General features: G+C 41.1%; 1 protein-coding gene across 5 annotated transcripts in view; it reads right to left on the reverse strand.

The window, feature by feature from the left end:
* Positions 1 to 18792, reverse strand: part of SMARCA2 (SWI/SNF related, matrix associated, actin dependent regulator of chromatin, subfamily a, member 2) — a 160390-nt gene that overhangs the window by 54858 nt on the left and 86740 nt on the right. For all 5 annotated transcript variants that reach the window (XM_028514837.2, XM_028514830.2, XM_036021708.1 and 2 more), the window contains exons 24-27: positions 15248 to 15411; positions 9062 to 9289; positions 6645 to 6722; positions 1558 to 1776 (exon numbers count right to left, since the gene is read on the reverse strand). In XM_028514837.2, the coding sequence (XP_028370638.1) occupies positions 1558 to 1776; positions 6645 to 6722; positions 9062 to 9289; positions 15248 to 15411 (689 nt within the window). The remainder of the gene's footprint in view (positions 1 to 1557; positions 1777 to 6644; positions 6723 to 9061; positions 9290 to 15247; positions 15412 to 18792) is intronic.

The raw sequence follows: 18792 nt of genomic DNA on the forward strand, positions 1-18792 counted from the left end.
GATTAACTTTAAAATCCTGGCCTGGATTATTGTCTCATATCCTATAATAGTGCTCCAGGTACTTAAATTATTGCTTAAATAAAAGAGAAGGCGAACAGATTTTTCTGAGCTCAGAAATGATTATTAAACAAGCACAAATCTCTTCACATCACAGAATGAATCAACATCACAATAGTGAGACAAAAGAAATCTGTAAAACCTTACTCTGAGGCCACTGGAATATTTAGATACAACAGTAAAACAATCACACAAAAGTTACACTTCATTGCCATTGTTCAACCATAAACATAAGCGATGCTTTCTGAGTCTCTTTCTTTTCAGATTACCAGACTCCAATCTTTTTGAAATTGAGATCACGTCTCTCTCATCATAACCGCATCCTGAGTAACTCACGCCTCAAGCGGTGCCAAGACTTGTCTACCATTGACATCCAATCTCAAAACACTTCCCATCGCCTTTCTGCCCATCTACCTACTTCCGGCCTAGGTCCTACAATCCTTGTTCTACAAAGCTTGAAAAATGTATTCCCTTCTGACAAAATGAACAACTCATAACAGCCTCTATTTTGTTTGGTTTTTACCCAACTGCGTTACTCTTTGCAGCGTGCATTTACTGGCCCTGCCTGGAATTCACGTCCCAGATTGCTCTGTCTGTGTAGGTACTCAGTCAGCTCCCACTGAGGGAAAGTAGGGCCAAACTTCAAATGGAAGATACACACTGACCTTGGCATTCATCCATGTGGCTCCTAGGAGCTTTTTGATATTTCTGTGCTCCCCAGGGAAGCTTCTGAGATTTTATTCCTCAGTCAGAATAAGAAATCAACATTTTCCAAAATGGGGGAAAAAATCCCAAACTAAAGAAAAACATTTCTAAGCATCAGTGACCCGAGTCCCAGGCCTCAGTCTGTGTTGGCGAGGGATAGATCAGATTAAAATGAAAGTGAACACGCAAATGCAACAGGATGTACTCTGTTTCTATTTATTTTCAATCACTGATTCTGTTATTTCCAGCCAGCTGTGTGATCATGCATAGTCACTTAACCTCTCTGGGCCTCAACTGCTTTGTCTGTAAACCAAGAGATTACAAAGGCAACATCAAGCTCTAATGAAATAACAATGTAGTTAGAAGACAGATGCCTGTCCCCAAACCATCTCTGTAGGCCTTGGAGAAGTAAATCTCCAATGAAAGACCATGAAACAAGAGGGACCACTTAAAAAGATTCCTTAAGGCCCCCTTCCACATTTTGATTCTAACTCCAAGAGAGTGAGACATGACCAGGAAATTGGTCATAAACCATTAGTGGGTCTCATAGCTCTAATAATCTTTCCAATGGCCAACTCTGCTCTAGCAAAAATTCTTCATTATATTTCAAGGAACTGCCTTGAAATGTAGAATGATTCTACAGTATTAGCAGAAAGACTCTATGCATGTTCAACAGCCATCTCCCCTTTTACTGGCAACTTGTGACCCTCAAAGAATTCCAGCTTTAGGCCCCTGATTTTTCCAAGCCAACAAGAAACGCCACCTGTAAAGGACAGTTAAGAAAGCCACACCTACCCGCAGCCACTGCTTCTCAGTGAGGGCATCGCTGTAGTCCACATCGCGACGCTGGCGAGACCCTCTACCAAATATTTTCTCCTCCTCTTCTTCACATGTAAGCCTTTCTACTTCAGCGTCATCTTTAATAATCCAGGAGGGCAGCTCATCTTCCTCCATCAAGCGAGGCTTGCGCTTTGGGTTCCGGGCATCCTCCCTCCGCCGATCCATGTCCATACGCTGGAGATATGAACATAAGTTTCACCAATGGGAAAGGGGATTCTGTACAGTACAGCCTTTATAGCATATAAGACTTTCATAAGCCATGCCCTGGCCCGGTAGCTCAGTTGGTTAAAGCATTGTTCTGATACACCAAGGTTGAGGGTTCGACCCCCAGTCAGGGCACATACAAGAATCAGCAAGTGAATGCATAAATAAGTGAAACAACAAATTAATGTTTCCCTCTCTCTTTCTCTCCCTAAAAATTAATTAAAAAAAAAAAACAAAAAACCTTTTACAAGTTGCCCCCTATAGCTGCAGGGTCTTTTTGAGCTTCTTCCATGGAGACTCTGTCTCCTGGATGTTCTAGGCCATCCCTAAACAGTGTCCAGGCAGAGAATCTGCAAAGCCAAGTCTCCTCCCTTTCTCTGTATACATTGCTGAAATTTATATATGTATTTAAAAAATAATCTTTAAAAATTCTTTTTCCTAGTCTATCTATGTGCAAAGCTTCCCCTTAAGTAACAATGAGAAAATTCAAACTGGGGATATATTTTTGAAATATCAGTCCTGGCAATATAGTTCATTGCTGCCCTGGCATAAATGTATTCTTCGAGCATATAAAAATAAAAGTTTATTAAGAAAATTTCCTTATTTACTCTATAGGATTCATGCCTTTGACTGAACAACCAGGAAATAAATCAGCAACTCAAGTAGCCACCACTCCCAGCTGTACTCGGACATGTGGGCATGATACCGGGAGCACATAAACGGTTTGATTAGTCTGTCAGCCATAAATGTACTGAATTTTCAGTACACCATGGGTTATGTGAGAGGGATGTCTCTCAATTCATTAGCTTTTAAAATACTATACTGCAGAGAGACAGACCTCAGAGGTAATCTCTCAACTGATCACGTTATTAGTAAAATAGCTCCCTTTCGTGTTCCTTCATAGCCTTCAAAATGCCTATTTCCCCAAGCCCTGTACACTTGCAAATAAATTAAGTGCCACGTGCATGGCTTTAACTTATAACTGACAATTTGATAGCTAAAAGCAAATAAAACTTCCACTGAATTTCAAAATACATTAGTTATATATCTATATATACATATCTACATCTGTCTATCTATCTATCTATATCTATATATATATCACTAGCTGATGTGCCATTTCTACAACTGAGTAGACCATTAACCATTAAATGATTTACTTTTCCCTCTTTCTTCCTTTGGTTCCATATAATTTTTCCTTAAGAGCTAAAACCGGTAACAGAATGTAAATAAAACTTCTACTCAAATCCAAATGTGAACTCTGGAATCTATTTTAAAGTTAATATTCAAAGTCCCTTCAACTATGCTTACACATTTTTGGAAATCATTTTATTCCCAAAATGGGTAGGCTCAGGGCATGGTGGAGTCCCCTGGGAGGTAAGTGCAGTCGTCCAGTGCTGTCACGTGCTACAGTGAGCTGGCGAGGCTCCTCTCACTCTGCCCGCCAGGACTCTTGTACCAGAGATGGGATCCTCCACACCTCTGTCAGCACACAGAGGATGCCTTGTTAAAGTACACTCTAAAAAGGTGTCTCCTGAGGTCATCTCTTAATAGTTATTAGATAGCTAATTTAAACAAAACAAAACAAAACATTTTTTTTTGTTAATGTACCACAATGAGATGACAAAATGTTGCCACTTCAATTTTTGGTTAGGCCACTACCATTCCCTATATTCCAAGACCTGTGAAATGACATGCTATGTATTTGTACACAACCAAGAAAATCAATCTTTGCTGATATCAAAGAAAAAAACTACACTTGCTTTTTTTTTCTTTTAGGAAGGGTTGATGCAGTTTTTAATCAGCTTAACGTTCTGATGATTCCATCTTTTCCCAGAGATTACTATTGTCAGAATATCAGTATAAAATCTGAAGCTGATATTCAAGTAAGTCTAATTGATTATGGAGATATTACAGGAAGACATGTTCACCATAAAACCCAACTATAAACCTTATGCTAACAAGTACAAATATTTTTCAAATATTTTTCTTGCCTTTGTAGGGAACATAGCAACTAAAAGCTTAGTGTTTTAGCGAAATGTTTCAGATATGTATCTTGACCCGTCGAAGATCTTTTAAGGTAAAATTCATAGGTAATCAGTATGAAAGAGAACTTTTTCTGAAGTCACATTTTTAGAAGAAAACAGGAAAAATGTTCAAGAGAAAGGTTTTATTTTAAAGAGACTATCTGCTTAATGTATGTTACTTAACTATAATATCTATGATAAAAAAATCAAAAAAGTTTGTATTCATTTTACTGAGAACAAACTCACAATAATGGATAAAGTTTCAACATTGAAATCCAAATCTAGCTCACATTCCATTCTTGTTTCATTGGCACCGATTCAAGCTTGATTTCCTGCCCCCTGGTGGAGGTGCTAATGAACAGTGAATCGGCCAAAGGCAGCCAGCTGATTATGAGATTTTGAAAAACACTCAATGGAATATACAGATGTTGTATTATAAAGTTGTACACCTGAAATTTACAGCATATTATTAACCAATGTAATCCCAATAAATTTAATGAAAAGATTAAAAAAAATCAAACCACACCAAATCAACAATATGTATAATGCAAAAACGAGAAGTCAACCTTTAAGAAACAAGCAGAACATTTACAAAATCAAAATACCTACAAAAAGTGTTCCTTCACCAGCTTCACCAATTCCAAGACTGTTCTTTGCATGATAAAATATTCCCAAGTGAAAAGAAAGCTGAGCCTTGGCCAGATATTCCCTCATTTTTTTTTCCCTAAAGTTTTCAATTTTTACAAATGCCCAGCCCAGAAGTAAGAAAAAAGAAGTACTCTTTTCCCCTTATTTCAGGGCTGCTGATGGAAATCCATTTCTGGGCCTAATCTAATTTGCATAATGGCAGGGTGCGTATCCTCTCCAGGGTCTCTAGAGCAAGTGAGGCTACAGCGTTGCTGAGCCATTGCCGATGGCAAGCGGAGAGCCCCTAGCCTCAGTGTCCCCGGTAATCTACATTGTAATAAATCCCTCCAGGAGCAGAGAGATGTCTGTTTCCTGTGTGCATCTCTAATCTCCCTAACACAGGGGCTACCATCTATCTGTAAGGGAGGTGGACCAACATTACCAGTTAACAAATGTAGGATTTATGAGCGCCCCACAGTGACCAAGCTGTGAAAATCCTTTTTTGTGTCATTTCTTTCCAAAAGGTCCTAACCTGAGTAGGGTAGACACGTTGGGGGGGGGGGGGGGGGAGGACGGACAACAACGTCTATGACCCAGTTTAGGGGTTATTTCCATAGATACCTAAAAGTTTCCTGAGAAAGAATTAAATGTCTTTTATCTTGAATCATTATGTGTGGACATAATCATTGTTCCCTAGACAAAAATCACCAAATCACAGAACAACCTGAGTCTCCACGCAGCTGGAGTTCCCCTCACAGACTGTCTAAGCTAACAAGGCCAGGATTGCAAACCCTGTGGGTCATATTTGGCTCACAGTCCTGTTTTGTTTGGCCTGCAGTGCTATATAATAACACAAAATTGAATTTAGTTACAAACATTTTGAAACCCAGAGATTGCATATAAGAGCCCAGATTTCCAGCTTCTCTTGAAAACTTGGAATTTCTAGCTACATTGGACTCTGCAGCTCTGTGCCCTTAGACAAAGCAGATCCAGTTCACCACCATCCACCCACCCTGTCGTTCACTTGGTTCACTTAGGGAAGTGACTTGTCTGAGACCTGAGGGCATTTGAGTTTGGGACCTCTCAAACGCCACAGTTACAGTCTATATTTATTCACTCACTCCACACTCAGGCTACATGTTATAAAGATTGAAGGTGCTGGAAGAATTCTTGTGACTTTGCACATCCTGATTCATTCTGATGTCTTCCCAAGGCCTGAAATTTTGCAAATGCCACCACTTATTCAATAAATATTTATCAAGCAACTACCATGTGCTGTTTTGAGCACTGGGGATACAAAAGCAAATAAAATTGCTATAGAAAATGCCTTAGAATGCAATAAAAGATGACTTCTGAGAGCCTCCTTCACTGGCCAAGGGGGAACATGATGATCTTGTGGCAGGCCACAGGCATAAATCAAAATTGGGTGTCAGCAAAATTACAGATGACTGCGTATCATGAAACGTCAAGGTTGAAACCATGGCCATTCAAACCTCAAATGTCAAGGTTCTTTTTATATTTACTTTGTGCCAGTAAAATCCAGCCAATTTTGATCTTTAAACGAAGGCTCCACCTTGACGAGCATCTGGAAGGTTCCTGTTTGCATAAGCAGGCTCTCTTCCACAGTCAGAGGCACAACCTTGTTGTTTAGTCACTGTCCACCCCCCTCCCACAGGGAGCAAGTTTGATTCGATCCCCTAAGGAAACAGCTAGGGAAGAGTTGTAAACCCTGCCCTAGGAAAAGGGCAGGTTTCCTGAATGAGGCTGGTCCCCCAGGTTAGTAATGACCTTGGGGCTGGGGGTGGGGGGGGGGTGGTAAGCTGCAGTCCACATTACCTGTCCAGAGGTACGGCTCCTATTCTGTTCCTGTCAACTGTTTCCATGTAAGATGTGGGCCTGGCATTGCCCACTCTTTTTTTTTTTTTTTTAAAGAGAAGCCAGAAATCAGGATTCTTTTCTTTTTGTGTTGGCAACAAGTTCAAAATTTTAAAAAGCACTGAGTGGGCCAAACAAAACATGTCTACAGGCTAAATCCAGCCAGTGTGCAGCCTCTGAACTGAAGGAGAGGCAAAGACTTCGCAAAATGCAGTTCTGCCAGGGCTGGCAGGCCCCAGACGGCTTGTGTGTGTACGAAAAGGGGCAGAGGAATAAGTCATTTGTTTCCAGGATTTTCTAAAATATTACCATAAAAAGATCAAATTCTTCTTCTCGTCGAGCGATCATTTGGTTCAGAGTCTCATCGTCCGGCACTTCATCTTCTTCCTGGGGGTAAGAAACAGAATGATTTAACAGGCTTTAGCAGAAAGGTTGGATAATTGGAGGAGTGAGATACAAACGGGTGAGGGGAGTCTGTCCTCCAGGCCCCAGGGGTCCTGTTTCTCCAGCCAGAAAGAAAAGAGAAGGGTCACTGGGTACAGTACTGGCCATTAGTATTTACCAAGTTATTTGAACATCTTCCTGTAGCAAAATCTGTTCAGGGAGGACACGTGGTGAACTCTGAGAAATACCGGTTCTCTTGGGTGTCTTGATTCCCTTACTTTTTAAACAAATTACTTAATGTATCTCCGCCTCAATGACCTCATCTGTGAAATGCATGTGACATTTACATCACAGAGAAGGTGTCAGATTTACATGAGGAAAGCCACAGGAAGGAGTGCCTAGCTTGAATTCTTTTGACTCTATTAACATTATCCCAAATATAAATGCTCATTTGCAAAGCCTTACAAAAAACATGAGCAAGTGAAACTTTTGCAACAAGGTACAGAGCAAGACCATAAAAATCAGATCCATGGCAAATACAAAGCCTTTAAAATACATTTAATCAGTGTATTTCAGTGGGCATTATTATGTTAACAGCAAGATTCCTGGCTATGATAATTCAATAACAAAACCCCCTACAAAACTATATATATTACAGTTAACATATTATAATAAATATACTATTTTAATTAAGTATATAAAGGTATACACTTAATTAAAATAACTGTAATGAAGTAAAAAAGCAATTATTTAAGGATTAGCATTTTCATTTTATATCATGTTAGACCAAGGAATATTATCTCTGCCGATTCCTCAGCAACCAAAAGCTCACAAAGTTTCAGAAATGTTATGCTGTGACCTCCACAGCCTTAGAACAATGACTCTGAAAGTTAGGCATATCCTCCAGAACTTGAACACACAAAATTATTTTTATCACATGCTGAGTGAGCTTGTTAAAAACCAAATGGGGAATTTTAGCGTGTCAGCAAGGGGGAAAGAGAGGAAAACCCAGAACTTTAAAAATCCAATTTCTTAAAAAGAGGCAATTTGATCTAGAAAGAGTGCGAGTGTACTAACAGCTTACATGAGACGGCTGTCGGTTCCCAAGATGACACTTTACGTGCTGTGTTAAAATGAATGCAATTCAGTGAAGTAAAAAAACGATATTGTGAAAAGTCGTCTATTCTAGTTTATCTTTAGATTGATTCAAGTCGATCTGTCTGAATATTCCATTCTGTCTGACACAGACACAGATGAGCGAGGGAGGGCTGAGACCGCACAGCCCATGGAATCTGGTCCACATTTCCTCTGGTGAAGGGATGTCCTGCTTTGCTCACCCTATTCCTCAGAACCACACTAGTCCTCCATTGCCTGAAACAGGGGCTTGGACTTTCCTTGTGCCCAAGATGAAAAGATGCCCTTGCAAAGTGGCAAGAAGCCTGCCCGCAGTGGCCTGACCGGCATGGAGAACAAACTCAATGGGAAATGGGCAATGCATCTTCCTGGCTTTTCGTGCCCTAGTAATTCATGGCCTGTCAACCACAGAGGTGGCAGCCCATGCTGCCTCAGATACTCAGGACCAGAGCCCTTGACTGCTGTCTGTCAGTGTCCCCAAATGTCTTCACATCAGGCACAAGCCACTCAGATAGTGGTAACACGTGCCTGACATGCTGATAGCCTGGCAGGGGTGTGCAGCCCCAGCAGGCTGCTCACAGAGAGGCAAGTGGCATCAGATTCCACTCCTGGCTCTACCTGGCAGCTGCCCTCAGGGCTGAGAAAGAGTAACTTTTTCCTGCGGCCTCAAAAGGCTGCAAAGCTCCAGGCTACCCTGCATCCTACCTAAATCAAGTCAGGTGCTAGCTTCACAAGTCTGTGAAGTCATGCCCTACAAACGTACTGAAGTGCTGTGATCTCTGATCAAAAGGAAGAGACACAGGGCTCTGGGGGATGGCAGAGGGAAAAGGCCAGGAGGGCCCCTCCCAGCTCTGTCTTGTCTCATGTAGCTGACTGCCCCCGAGAGTGGCCTCTCTGCAGTCTCTGCATCGGCCCCAGAGAGAGCAGCATTTACAGTACAACAAAGCATGCTGCCTGCACCTCCCTGGAGAAATGAGGGAAGCAAAGCATCTACTGGCCAAGCCTTGAGGTCCCCATAGCAACTGCTTTTAAGACACTCTTGGAAAACTTTCAGAGGCTTTCTGCTCTGGGGATGTAAGATAGCAGCTAATTTACTCATTTTAATTAACGCCAGCCTAGGAAGTTCTTTAAAGAACAAAGAGGTTACTCTTAATCTTCTGAGACAAAAGGTCACTTTTTGATTTCGTAAAGTTGGCTTTCGAGAATACCTCATTTTCCTCTTCATGCTCCAAGATGGCCTGCAGGAACGCCCTGCGCTCGTGGCTCGAAGACTTCTGATCGAACATGCCCGCCTGGATCACCTTCTGGTCCACATTCAGCTTGTACTTGGCAGCTGCCAGGATCTTTTCCTCCACGCTGTTCACAGTGCAGAGTCTCAGCACACGAACCTCGTTCTGCTGGCCGATGCGGTGAGCTCGGTCCTGGGCTTGCAGGTCCTGTGAGAGGAAACAGGGCATCATGAGGGCCCGTGTGCCTGGATGGGCCCAGTGAATGAGCCCCCACCTGGGAGGGAAGTATGGGAGGGTCGTTCAAATCCACCTTGACTAATGTAAGATTTTGTGTACATTTAAAAAATACACAAGCTCTCTTCTTTGGAAAAATTCAAGTTCACCATTCCTAGCTGATGACACCTGGGTTCAAGTTAGCCAGCCAAACTGGAATTCACCTCAGGTTTTGAAATCCAGACTTCAGGATGTTTTTCATCTTCCCTAGGTTCACCATCAGAATTAATCCCTAACTAAGGCAAAACAAAACAACAATAAATTTGATGTTACCTACAACTAACCTTAAGTTGCATGAAGCAGCTTTCCTTTGGTACAAGATGTTAGAGACGATTTTTAAAACATCATTGAATCACATGCACATATATATGCATACATATGAGGGGGGACCCAAAAAACCCAGAATTGTCTTCTGGAGGGCAGGCCCCTCACAATACAGGCTTCCCTGGCTAAGTGAGTGTTCTTAAAACCCATCTATAGCGGTGTACCAGCTGGTGTTGTTGTGAGAGGCTGAGTTAGGCTTTGGTGACCTTTTTTTTGAAGACTCTTTCAACATATTTGCCCATTTGATGATGGGTGATTTACAAGTGCATCTGCCCACGCTGAACTAAGTGTTCAGCAGTTTTTGACCAAAAATGGCATGACACCCATGCCCCATCTACCCTATTCAGCCAATCTTGTCCTGAAAGACTATTTTTTGTTTCACCAGATTAAAAAAAAGTCCTCAAAAGGAAATGTTTTGCTGATGTGAAAGAGGTGAAACAAAAAAACAGCAGAAGCAGTAAAAGTCACCAAAATCAACAAGTTCAAAAACTGTTTTGAAGAGTAGAAAAAAGTCTCGATAAGTATATTGCATTAAATGGAGAATACTTTGAAGGTGACAGAAGTTTAAACATGTAAGAATATACAATTTTTAATAAATAAATTCTGGGGTCTTTGGGGCCTCCCTTGTACATTATACATATAGTGATTGCTCATGCAGCAAACTTCCTGGGATTGAATTCTGTCAAAGACTCAATCTTTAGTTTGGGGGACAAAAAGGATTGCTAGTGGAGTGGTAAACTTGTACTACTTTTTGGTAAATTTTGGGGGGATAGAAATTTGGCACTATGTATCGAAAGTGTTAAAACTGGGTATGGCTCCTGACCCAGAAATTTCACTTCTGGAAATGTATCCTAAGAAAATAGTCATGGATATGCAACAAAGTCCTACAAATAAGGATACGCCTCATATATTATTTATAATGTTTTTTTTAAAAGCAGAATTAAATAAACATTTAATATTAACAGATTGATCAAACAAATTAGTCTTCAACTGTATGCAAGTACAAACATATTATCATAAAAATGATATTGTAGAAGACTTAATGATACAAACAAGTTATATATAAGTATGTATATATTATGACTTTATGTGTGCATATTTATACCAAGAAAAGGCAGGAGGGACAAACATCAACAAGACAATTAATGTTTATATCTCTAGTTAATTAGGTTATAGGTGTTATTAAATATTTTTCATTTTGCTTTCATGTAGTTTAACAGTTTTTTTTGTTTTAAACATCTATTACTCTTTTAATATGAAAAAGGTTTTAATGAAATCTTTAAATAAAAACCTTCCTAAACCTATGAAGCAGAGTTAGCTAATGTTAAGGCTACACAATAAAAACTTCCCGGTGTATCAGTTTCATTCATTCTGGTCTGGGCAATGGTCTCCAGGCCAACACTAATTAGTTTTCCCATGTGTCCCCCTGAGACTCATACACATGTGAAGGGCAAAGGTCTGATCCCTGCATCCTGCGTCCCTAGCACCGATTTTGCACAGAGCTGATGCTCCGCAGCTGCAAGCCCATCCATCCTCTTGAGTGGACGAGTCTCCTGGTACCCTCACGGCACAAGGAAGCAACAGGCCACAGTCTGGCCAGGCTGCAGGGACCTTTACAATCAAATGACTAATTAGGCAAAAGTTTTTCCTCAGAAGATATTTGAATAAGTTGATATAAATATTGGACAGCTGAACCATGAACACAGCTGGGACTCATCCAAATTAGATTATTTTCCAAAGAGGAGAAAGTGAGGTGGATAATTAAAATCCAAGGAGGGAAAATAAACCCTAAATTTCATTTTCAAGCCTTTAGTTCAATCATCTCCCTTAACACATCGTCACCAGAGCGGCTAAGCAGGAGCCAAGATGGCAAGTTTTATGTCATCAACCTCTTGACCATCTCCCAGAACAGGGGCCAGAAACTATTTCTGTGATGGGCCCAAGAGTAAGTACATTGTAGGCTGTCTGGGTCAAGAGCAAACACTGGACAACAGTTCTCACTGAAAGGCTGATATATATTTTTTTTCAATTTTACTTTTACATTTAAAAATGTGGCCTTGGCTGGGTTGCTCAGTTGGTTGGAGCATCATACCACACACTAAAAGGTTGTGGGTTCGATCCCCAATCAGGGTGCTTACAGGAGGCAACCAGTCAAATTTTCTCTCACATCGATGTTTTTCCATCCCTTTCTCTCTCTCTCTCTCTCTCTCTCTCTCTCTCTCTCTCTCTCTCTCTCTTCCTCTCTTGTTAAAATCAATAAACATATCCTCAAATGAGTAAAAAATAAAATAAAAATGTGAAAATCATTCTTTGTCTGTCAGTAGTACAAACACAGGTGGCAGGCCAGACTCAGCCTGAGGGTCATAGTTTTGAACCTGTCCTAGAAGAAGGTGATAAACCACAAAAATAGTAAGGCGCAGGTGGCAGCAGAATATGACAGGGAGGAAGCAGAAGGTATGGGACATTTACAAAGAGTAAATTATTAAGAGCAGTAAGTTAAATTCTGAGGCGACTGTTGCACTTAGTTTTGTTTTGTTTCTTGGTGGTGGTGGTAGTGGTGTTTCTTTGTGTGTTTAACACCATCTGTCAATTTGGAAAGTGGCACAAATTAACATTTCTAGGCTGAAGAAGTCCATGCAATGTAAGCCTGTGAATCCCTAAGCCAAAACGTTGGCGGTGGGGGGGATATTGTGACACAGAAATAAGTGTTATAATTATCGAATGGATGATTTAGTATTTCTGAGGTCTTAGTGGTCTGAAATTTCATCACAATGGTTTGGGCATGATTATATCTGAGGACAAAAACAGCCTGAGGAGGGGGCCTCTCAGGTGACTTTGTGGCCAACCATTCCATGACAGTAGCACAGCTCTATCCTGTCCACGGGTTAAACATGACAGTGCAAACCCACGGTTCTACTCCACAGTTTGGAAATGAAGTCTTGGTAACCCTGAGGGATTTTACTGCTGATTCCACATTCATGTTCTGCTTTCGCTTCTAGCAAGGGCCTCCGGATAGCGATTTTAAGGCTATTTTAGTCTATTTATATCAAGTAAGCCCCCTATTTCATCAATAAATCTTAATTTTGAGTCAACATGAATAAGAATAATTACAGATTTTTTTTCCAGTGTATGCAGAAGCCAACAAGGTAAAAAGCTCCACGTCTTTCATTTTGGGGGCTATGTGACATTTCTGTGGGGGCACGGGGTAGGGAGACCCCGAAGGCAGGGTGGGTTCAGACCCAAACCCTGACAGACAGGTGCGGACCCAGCTGTGGTCCTGCATTGAGTTAATATCCACAGGTTTCCCTATGTGTCAAATATTTGAGTACTACCTGAGGTTAAGCTATGCTAAGTGCCTCACAGTATCTGATAGAGTTGTCGCTTAATAGAATTTAGTTTTACCTTTTAAATGAAAAGTCAGTACTCATCTGTATCACTCCAAGGTCCCTGATTTCCAAAAATAAACAAATAGAAAACAACAATTTTCCCAGACTAATGGCCACGTTTAAGTGACAGACATGAAAAATCTGGCCAGCCTGCTTGACCAAACCAGGTGGAAATGAATCTACCTATAGCAGATATGAATACTTCCAGAAATACATAGCCCGGTTAAGAAATTTGTGGTAAATTATACCGCTCCTCCCAAAATTTGGGGTCCTGTGTTTGGGTGACTAAATTTTAATTCATATGCAGTTAAAAGTAAACTGTTTGTTATTCATGCAATTTACTTTGATTCTGGAGTTCCATCTTTAGCTACTGGTCATAAAAGTGTGTGTGTGTGCATGCACGAGTGTGTGTGATAGAGAGAGAAACAGAGAGAAAGAGAGGGGTGCATATATGTCCCAGCACGCCTTTCTCATGGTAAATTAGCATTTCCAGGGACAGTGATTTCCTTTGGCTCTTACAACTAGCACTGTGCCAGTGAAGGTGGACAGCTGAGCTGCTATAGAAATGTTTACTTTGGAAAATAAAATGTAGTGAACTCTATTCACCTATAGACCAGTTACTTTTTCTCAGTGAAGATTTAGGCAGCAGCAAGGAGGGTAACGTAAACATCCAACCACACAGCATCCCGGGGGGACAGAAATCACAGATTCCTCCCCCTGGATACTCAAGCTCAGTAAATGTTTGTGGAACAGACACTGGACTCATCACAGTGGTCCAAAGGAGAACTGCAAACACAAATTCTACCTGTGCTTTGGAATGCAATATGGAATATAAAACTATATTAAAATACTTCCTGAAGACTTGGAACAAATATACTTTGTGTTGGTTGTTCGAAATCCTTTTCAAGGTCAGAAAGATTTCATAGGAACTCTACAGCAGCCACCTAGAGAGAGTGACAGGTGGGAATATGGCATGGCCCAGTGCTGGTGGTCACCCAAAGGTTTGGGGCTATTGGTTTTCCTGTAAACCAGTGGTCTTTGCTGTGTGAGAAAACCTATGTTGGACTCTGCTCAGGGTGTCTAAATGTGCAGAAAAGGCTGCAGAGTCTATGTGGGTGGGAAGCACCTTAAAAATGGGGGTGGGGTAGCAGGGAAAAGGCATGTATGCTTTGTAAAGAGCTCCCTCATAATTCTAATGCACCCTCGAACCCTACCTTCCTGCCAAAATTTGTCTTTTCTACTCAATCATCACCATGACCCAGTGAGACAGTATGATTCTGCATATTTACCATTGAGGAAACCGAGGTGGAGGAAGAAGCCCAGGTTAAGCTGATGTGGAATTCATCTCCGTGTGTTAGAGCTACAGTTTCCCTTATTACTATTTTGAGTTAACATTTATTCCAGTATGAAGCAAACCTGATGAATATCATTCCACCCAATATCTTATAGGCCTGAGCACAACCTCCCAGCATAAACGAAGAACCGACCCAGTGCCACAAGGGGCCCATTCTAATGTTCTTTATTTGTCATCAAAAGACTCCTTTAAAAGGGCAACTCTAAACTTACCAGCTAAAAGAGCTTCATAACAGATGCTCCACAGAATATTTTTGATGATGACTTTAAGCAAAACACACAGACTGTGAGTTTAACTATAATATACTCATTGTTTGACCATGAGGAAGTGAGCTAAAGCTTCCCAAGACTCATTTTCCCCGACTGTAAAGAAACAAATGGTAACAGTAACAAGCTCACAGGGCTGTTGTGAGAACTGAATGAAGCAAAGCGCAGAGACGGGCCGGCCCGGAGGAAGGGCCGATCACTGTGCGCTGCTATTGTTGCTATTTTTTATTTTGGAACAATTTTGACTTCTCCTCTACCAGAAGTACTTTGCTCAGTGGCAATCCCAAGAAATGAGGTTAAAACTAAGCAGAAATTAAGTATCTTTCCCCCAAATTTGAGCTCTTCAAAGACACATCAAAGGTATGAATAAAACATCTCAGTATGCTCCAAGGGAGAAAAGAAAACAGACATATTAATAATGTGCTGGGCTATTTTTCCTTTGGAAAGATGGCCCAGTTGTTCAGAAATTTGCTCTGCCCCACAAACGTGAATGACGAAACTGCTGGTCTTTCTGTTCCTCCACAGGGGGAGGGCTGGGCACCTAAGTCAGAGACGTGCCAACCTGATGCGGGTTCCAGTCGCTGTCGAAGATGACCACGGTGTCGGCTGCCTGGAGGTTCAAGCCCAGGCCTCCAGCTCTTGTGCTCAGCAAGAAAATGAAATACTGGGACCCAGGTTCGTTGAATTTCTTCAGTAAAGCGGCACGATCTTCAGACTTGGTGGTGCCTGAGGGGATGAGAAAAATAAATCAGCCAATTAAGTCCTGTCCGAAAATGGCACAGAGCTCGAAGAAAAGGCCTGCTTCCTTGAGAAATATGCAGACTCCTCTGAGCACTGGTGAGGTATTCCCCCAAGGCTTTGTATGTTTGAACGGAACTGTGAACATTTGCGATTTAAAAACAAATTAGAAAGATAGACTTTTCTCACATCAAGAAGGAACACTGGGTCTATTACCTATGGCTCCAAAATGCTGAAAGAGTTTAAGCCTTTTGGACCGGGCACCTTTGCAACTTCACAGATTCTACAGCATTCTTATCCTAACCTAAAACTCAAGGAAAACATTTTCTGAGTGTGTTTCTGTGCTTTAAAAGACCAAATATTTTTAAAAACACACATGTGTGCGCACACATACACAGCAAAACCCAATTATTATAATGGCTTAAAGCAACTGTGCCAATAGGCACTAGTGTGAGGTCTTGTTTATGCCAAGAGAAAGGGAACAAAAGGAAAGTCAACTTCTACCACGCTTTACCATTTGGGTTGCTACTGAGCACGGTCTGGCTGGTGCAAACATAAAATGTGGATGGAATATTTTTATCCTTGTTAGCAAGACTTGAAGCCACAATAACCAAGAAGAAAAAGAAAGGAATCTCTCTCTCATTCTATTTCTCATGTTGACATTCTCTGCTCTGTTGAGTCCAAAGGACACCAAACTGAAACCAAACAGCGCAGCACGTGGTACACCTGGAGATGGCCCATCCCACGGCGCCTGGAGGGGCCCCAACATAGTAAACGAGCGGGGAGGACCGAACCACCGATGCCGGTGCTCATGTTTCAGGCACCCAGGCACCCGCACCCGTGTCCCAAATCAGCCACTCAATCACATCCCGTGGATCTGTAATGTATTCACCCGAACCGCACTGTGGAAGGAAAAAACCCCACCATCTTCCACCTGAATGTATTTCACCAGAAAAGTGTGGCTGCAGAGTTTTGAAAAGGCTTTGGGCTATTGGGAAATATATAGGCATGTTACATGATAGTCCCTAACCGCCTGCTGTACAAATATTATTTCTACATGGTGTTCTTTCTTTAAGGATGAAAATGTACTAGCAATTTATTTCAGAGGATTAAAACAGTTAAGTGACTACAGTTAATGGAATCAAGTTACTATGAGGGTCAAGTTTCCAAACATGGGGGGATCTGTTTTTCATATTAATAAAAATAATAAGTACCCTCCCGAGGAGGGAAAAAGAACCAATTCCTTGTATGCAGCGAAAGGGACCTTTGGAGGGGCGGGGGCTCTCATTTAATGAAGCAACATTCTTTGGGGCTCGTTTTACTCTGTAAATCGCATTCCAAGTTTAGTGACCTGGCCAAATCCTGCAACAATGAATTGTAAGAACTTGAAATTTGGGGGAGAAGCACGGAATGTGCTTTGTTGAACGATGTTTCGAACATGTGGGACTCGCTTTTCTTTGCTTTTTGGAATTGACTTTCTAAGATCATGCGAACTACTTGTTCACGATTCTCATGGACCATCTGTTTTTTCATGAAAAATTTTCACTACCATTATCTACCCAGTTACAGTAATTTCTGAAAAATCACTCACAAGAAGTAATGCTTCACATATTTATCCTTTGCCTTAAACTAAGTAAAAAAAAAAAAAAAACCCAGAAACCAACAACTATAAAAAAGTGCTTCTAAAATGCAGAAAGAAGTTCCCAGAGATAACATCTATTTTCTGACAGCAGAGGACAAAAGCTCTGTGTCGATACACTTTGGGTAGAAGTTCAGGTTTCACACTGGAAAATAACCACACGCATTAAGGTTAATCAGTGGATATGCCTACCTGGGATGAAATAACCCTAAATGCAAAATAAAGCACCAGAAAACAAAAACAATATCAAATTTATTTGGTCAAAGGAGGTTTTAGGCCTTGTGACAGATATATTAAGCAAATAGACCAACCACATATCTGGTATGCAGGTAAACCATATAAATAGCTGGGAACTTGAAATTATAAAGTCAAGGAAAAATATAATTAAGTCACTTTTCATGAAAAGCTATGGCATTTTTTTATTACCAGGTTTAGAATTTGCTGCATTACCATTTCCATTAGTCAAATGTTCCCCGAGTCAAGATCTCTGCAGATCATCAGCCACCTCCGGCATATTGCTCAGGGAGGTTCAAACTACCTTGTCAGGATGTATCCAGGGGCAAACAAACGCTCGGTGTCGGTGGCACAGGATTTGATGTGAACTGTTCCATGTTCTTCTGGCATTTGATGTAGAACATCACCAAGAATACAATTAATAGCAAGGGCAATTGTGTTGAGAACTGCAGAATTTGCCAGAAGGAACGCATTGCCAGGCTTTCATGATTACTAATTTTAACTTGGTGTCAAGTGCTTTTGGAAAATTTTGTCTTCTAGGATGTAACTTCACCACTTGCTTTCACTCAAAAATCATTTCCAGTGAAAACAAAGACTGTAACGGAATAGTAACTAAATCTATTCATGCAACTGCAATCTTTGCAGAAAAATCTGCTTAGCTGTCATCAAGCAGTTTTTTTTTCCTCTTTCTTTCCTGAGGTCAAAAATCGAAGACATCAAATTTGGCAATGAAAATCTGAAGTCATTTGAACAACTGGGTTAGGGGGCATCGTGAATGGAAGTGGCGTACTAATGTGTCCATGTGTTTATCAACTATGTACCTAAAACTCTCTCCACCCTTGCAACAACGACTGCCATTCCTTGCAGGCTGAAGTCTGTCTGGCTTTCTCCACTCCATCTGTAACACTTGATGGAATGTGCTTACCTGTCTCCTCCAACCTAATGGTAAAGGCTTTAACAGCAGGAACACTAAGGGGCTCATTCATCCTGTATCCCTGCTGCCTGCTTATTGTCAATCAATCAATTAAAATTTTTTGATAAAGTTCAAAATCATCCTTAAAATGCTGTTGCTAGAGAAGCAGACTATTATTTTCAGAAATGGTCTATAGCTGACTGGATCTGCCAAAGCAGTGAATCTGGAGGCAGAGGGATCCTAGTTACAACCTGGTTTCACCATTTGCCTCATGTGTAGCCTTTGACAAGTTACCTCACTGCTCTAAAATCTTTGTCTTCTCACCTGTTAAACTGGGACCATATTAGTGCTTTGGTAATCAGTGGATAATAGGAGCTTGTTGATTGAGAGAAGGCACATGGAATGCTTTGCCAGGCTCCCGCACAGAGTAAGATGTAGCTGGATACACACCAAGCATCAGGCTTGCCATGCTTGGTTTTAGGTGAATTCTCTTTATGGTCCACCTCTTAGGGTATTACCATTTTTCAAATTTGTTATTCCTCTAATGAATAAATTCATTATTCATTATTATACTTTTATTCCA

The sequence above is a fragment of the Phyllostomus discolor genome, chromosome 3 (genome assembly GCF_004126475.2).
Source record: "Phyllostomus discolor isolate MPI-MPIP mPhyDis1 chromosome 3, mPhyDis1.pri.v3, whole genome shotgun sequence".
In the NCBI taxonomy this organism is placed as follows: Eukaryota; Metazoa; Chordata; class Mammalia; order Chiroptera; family Phyllostomidae; genus Phyllostomus; species Phyllostomus discolor.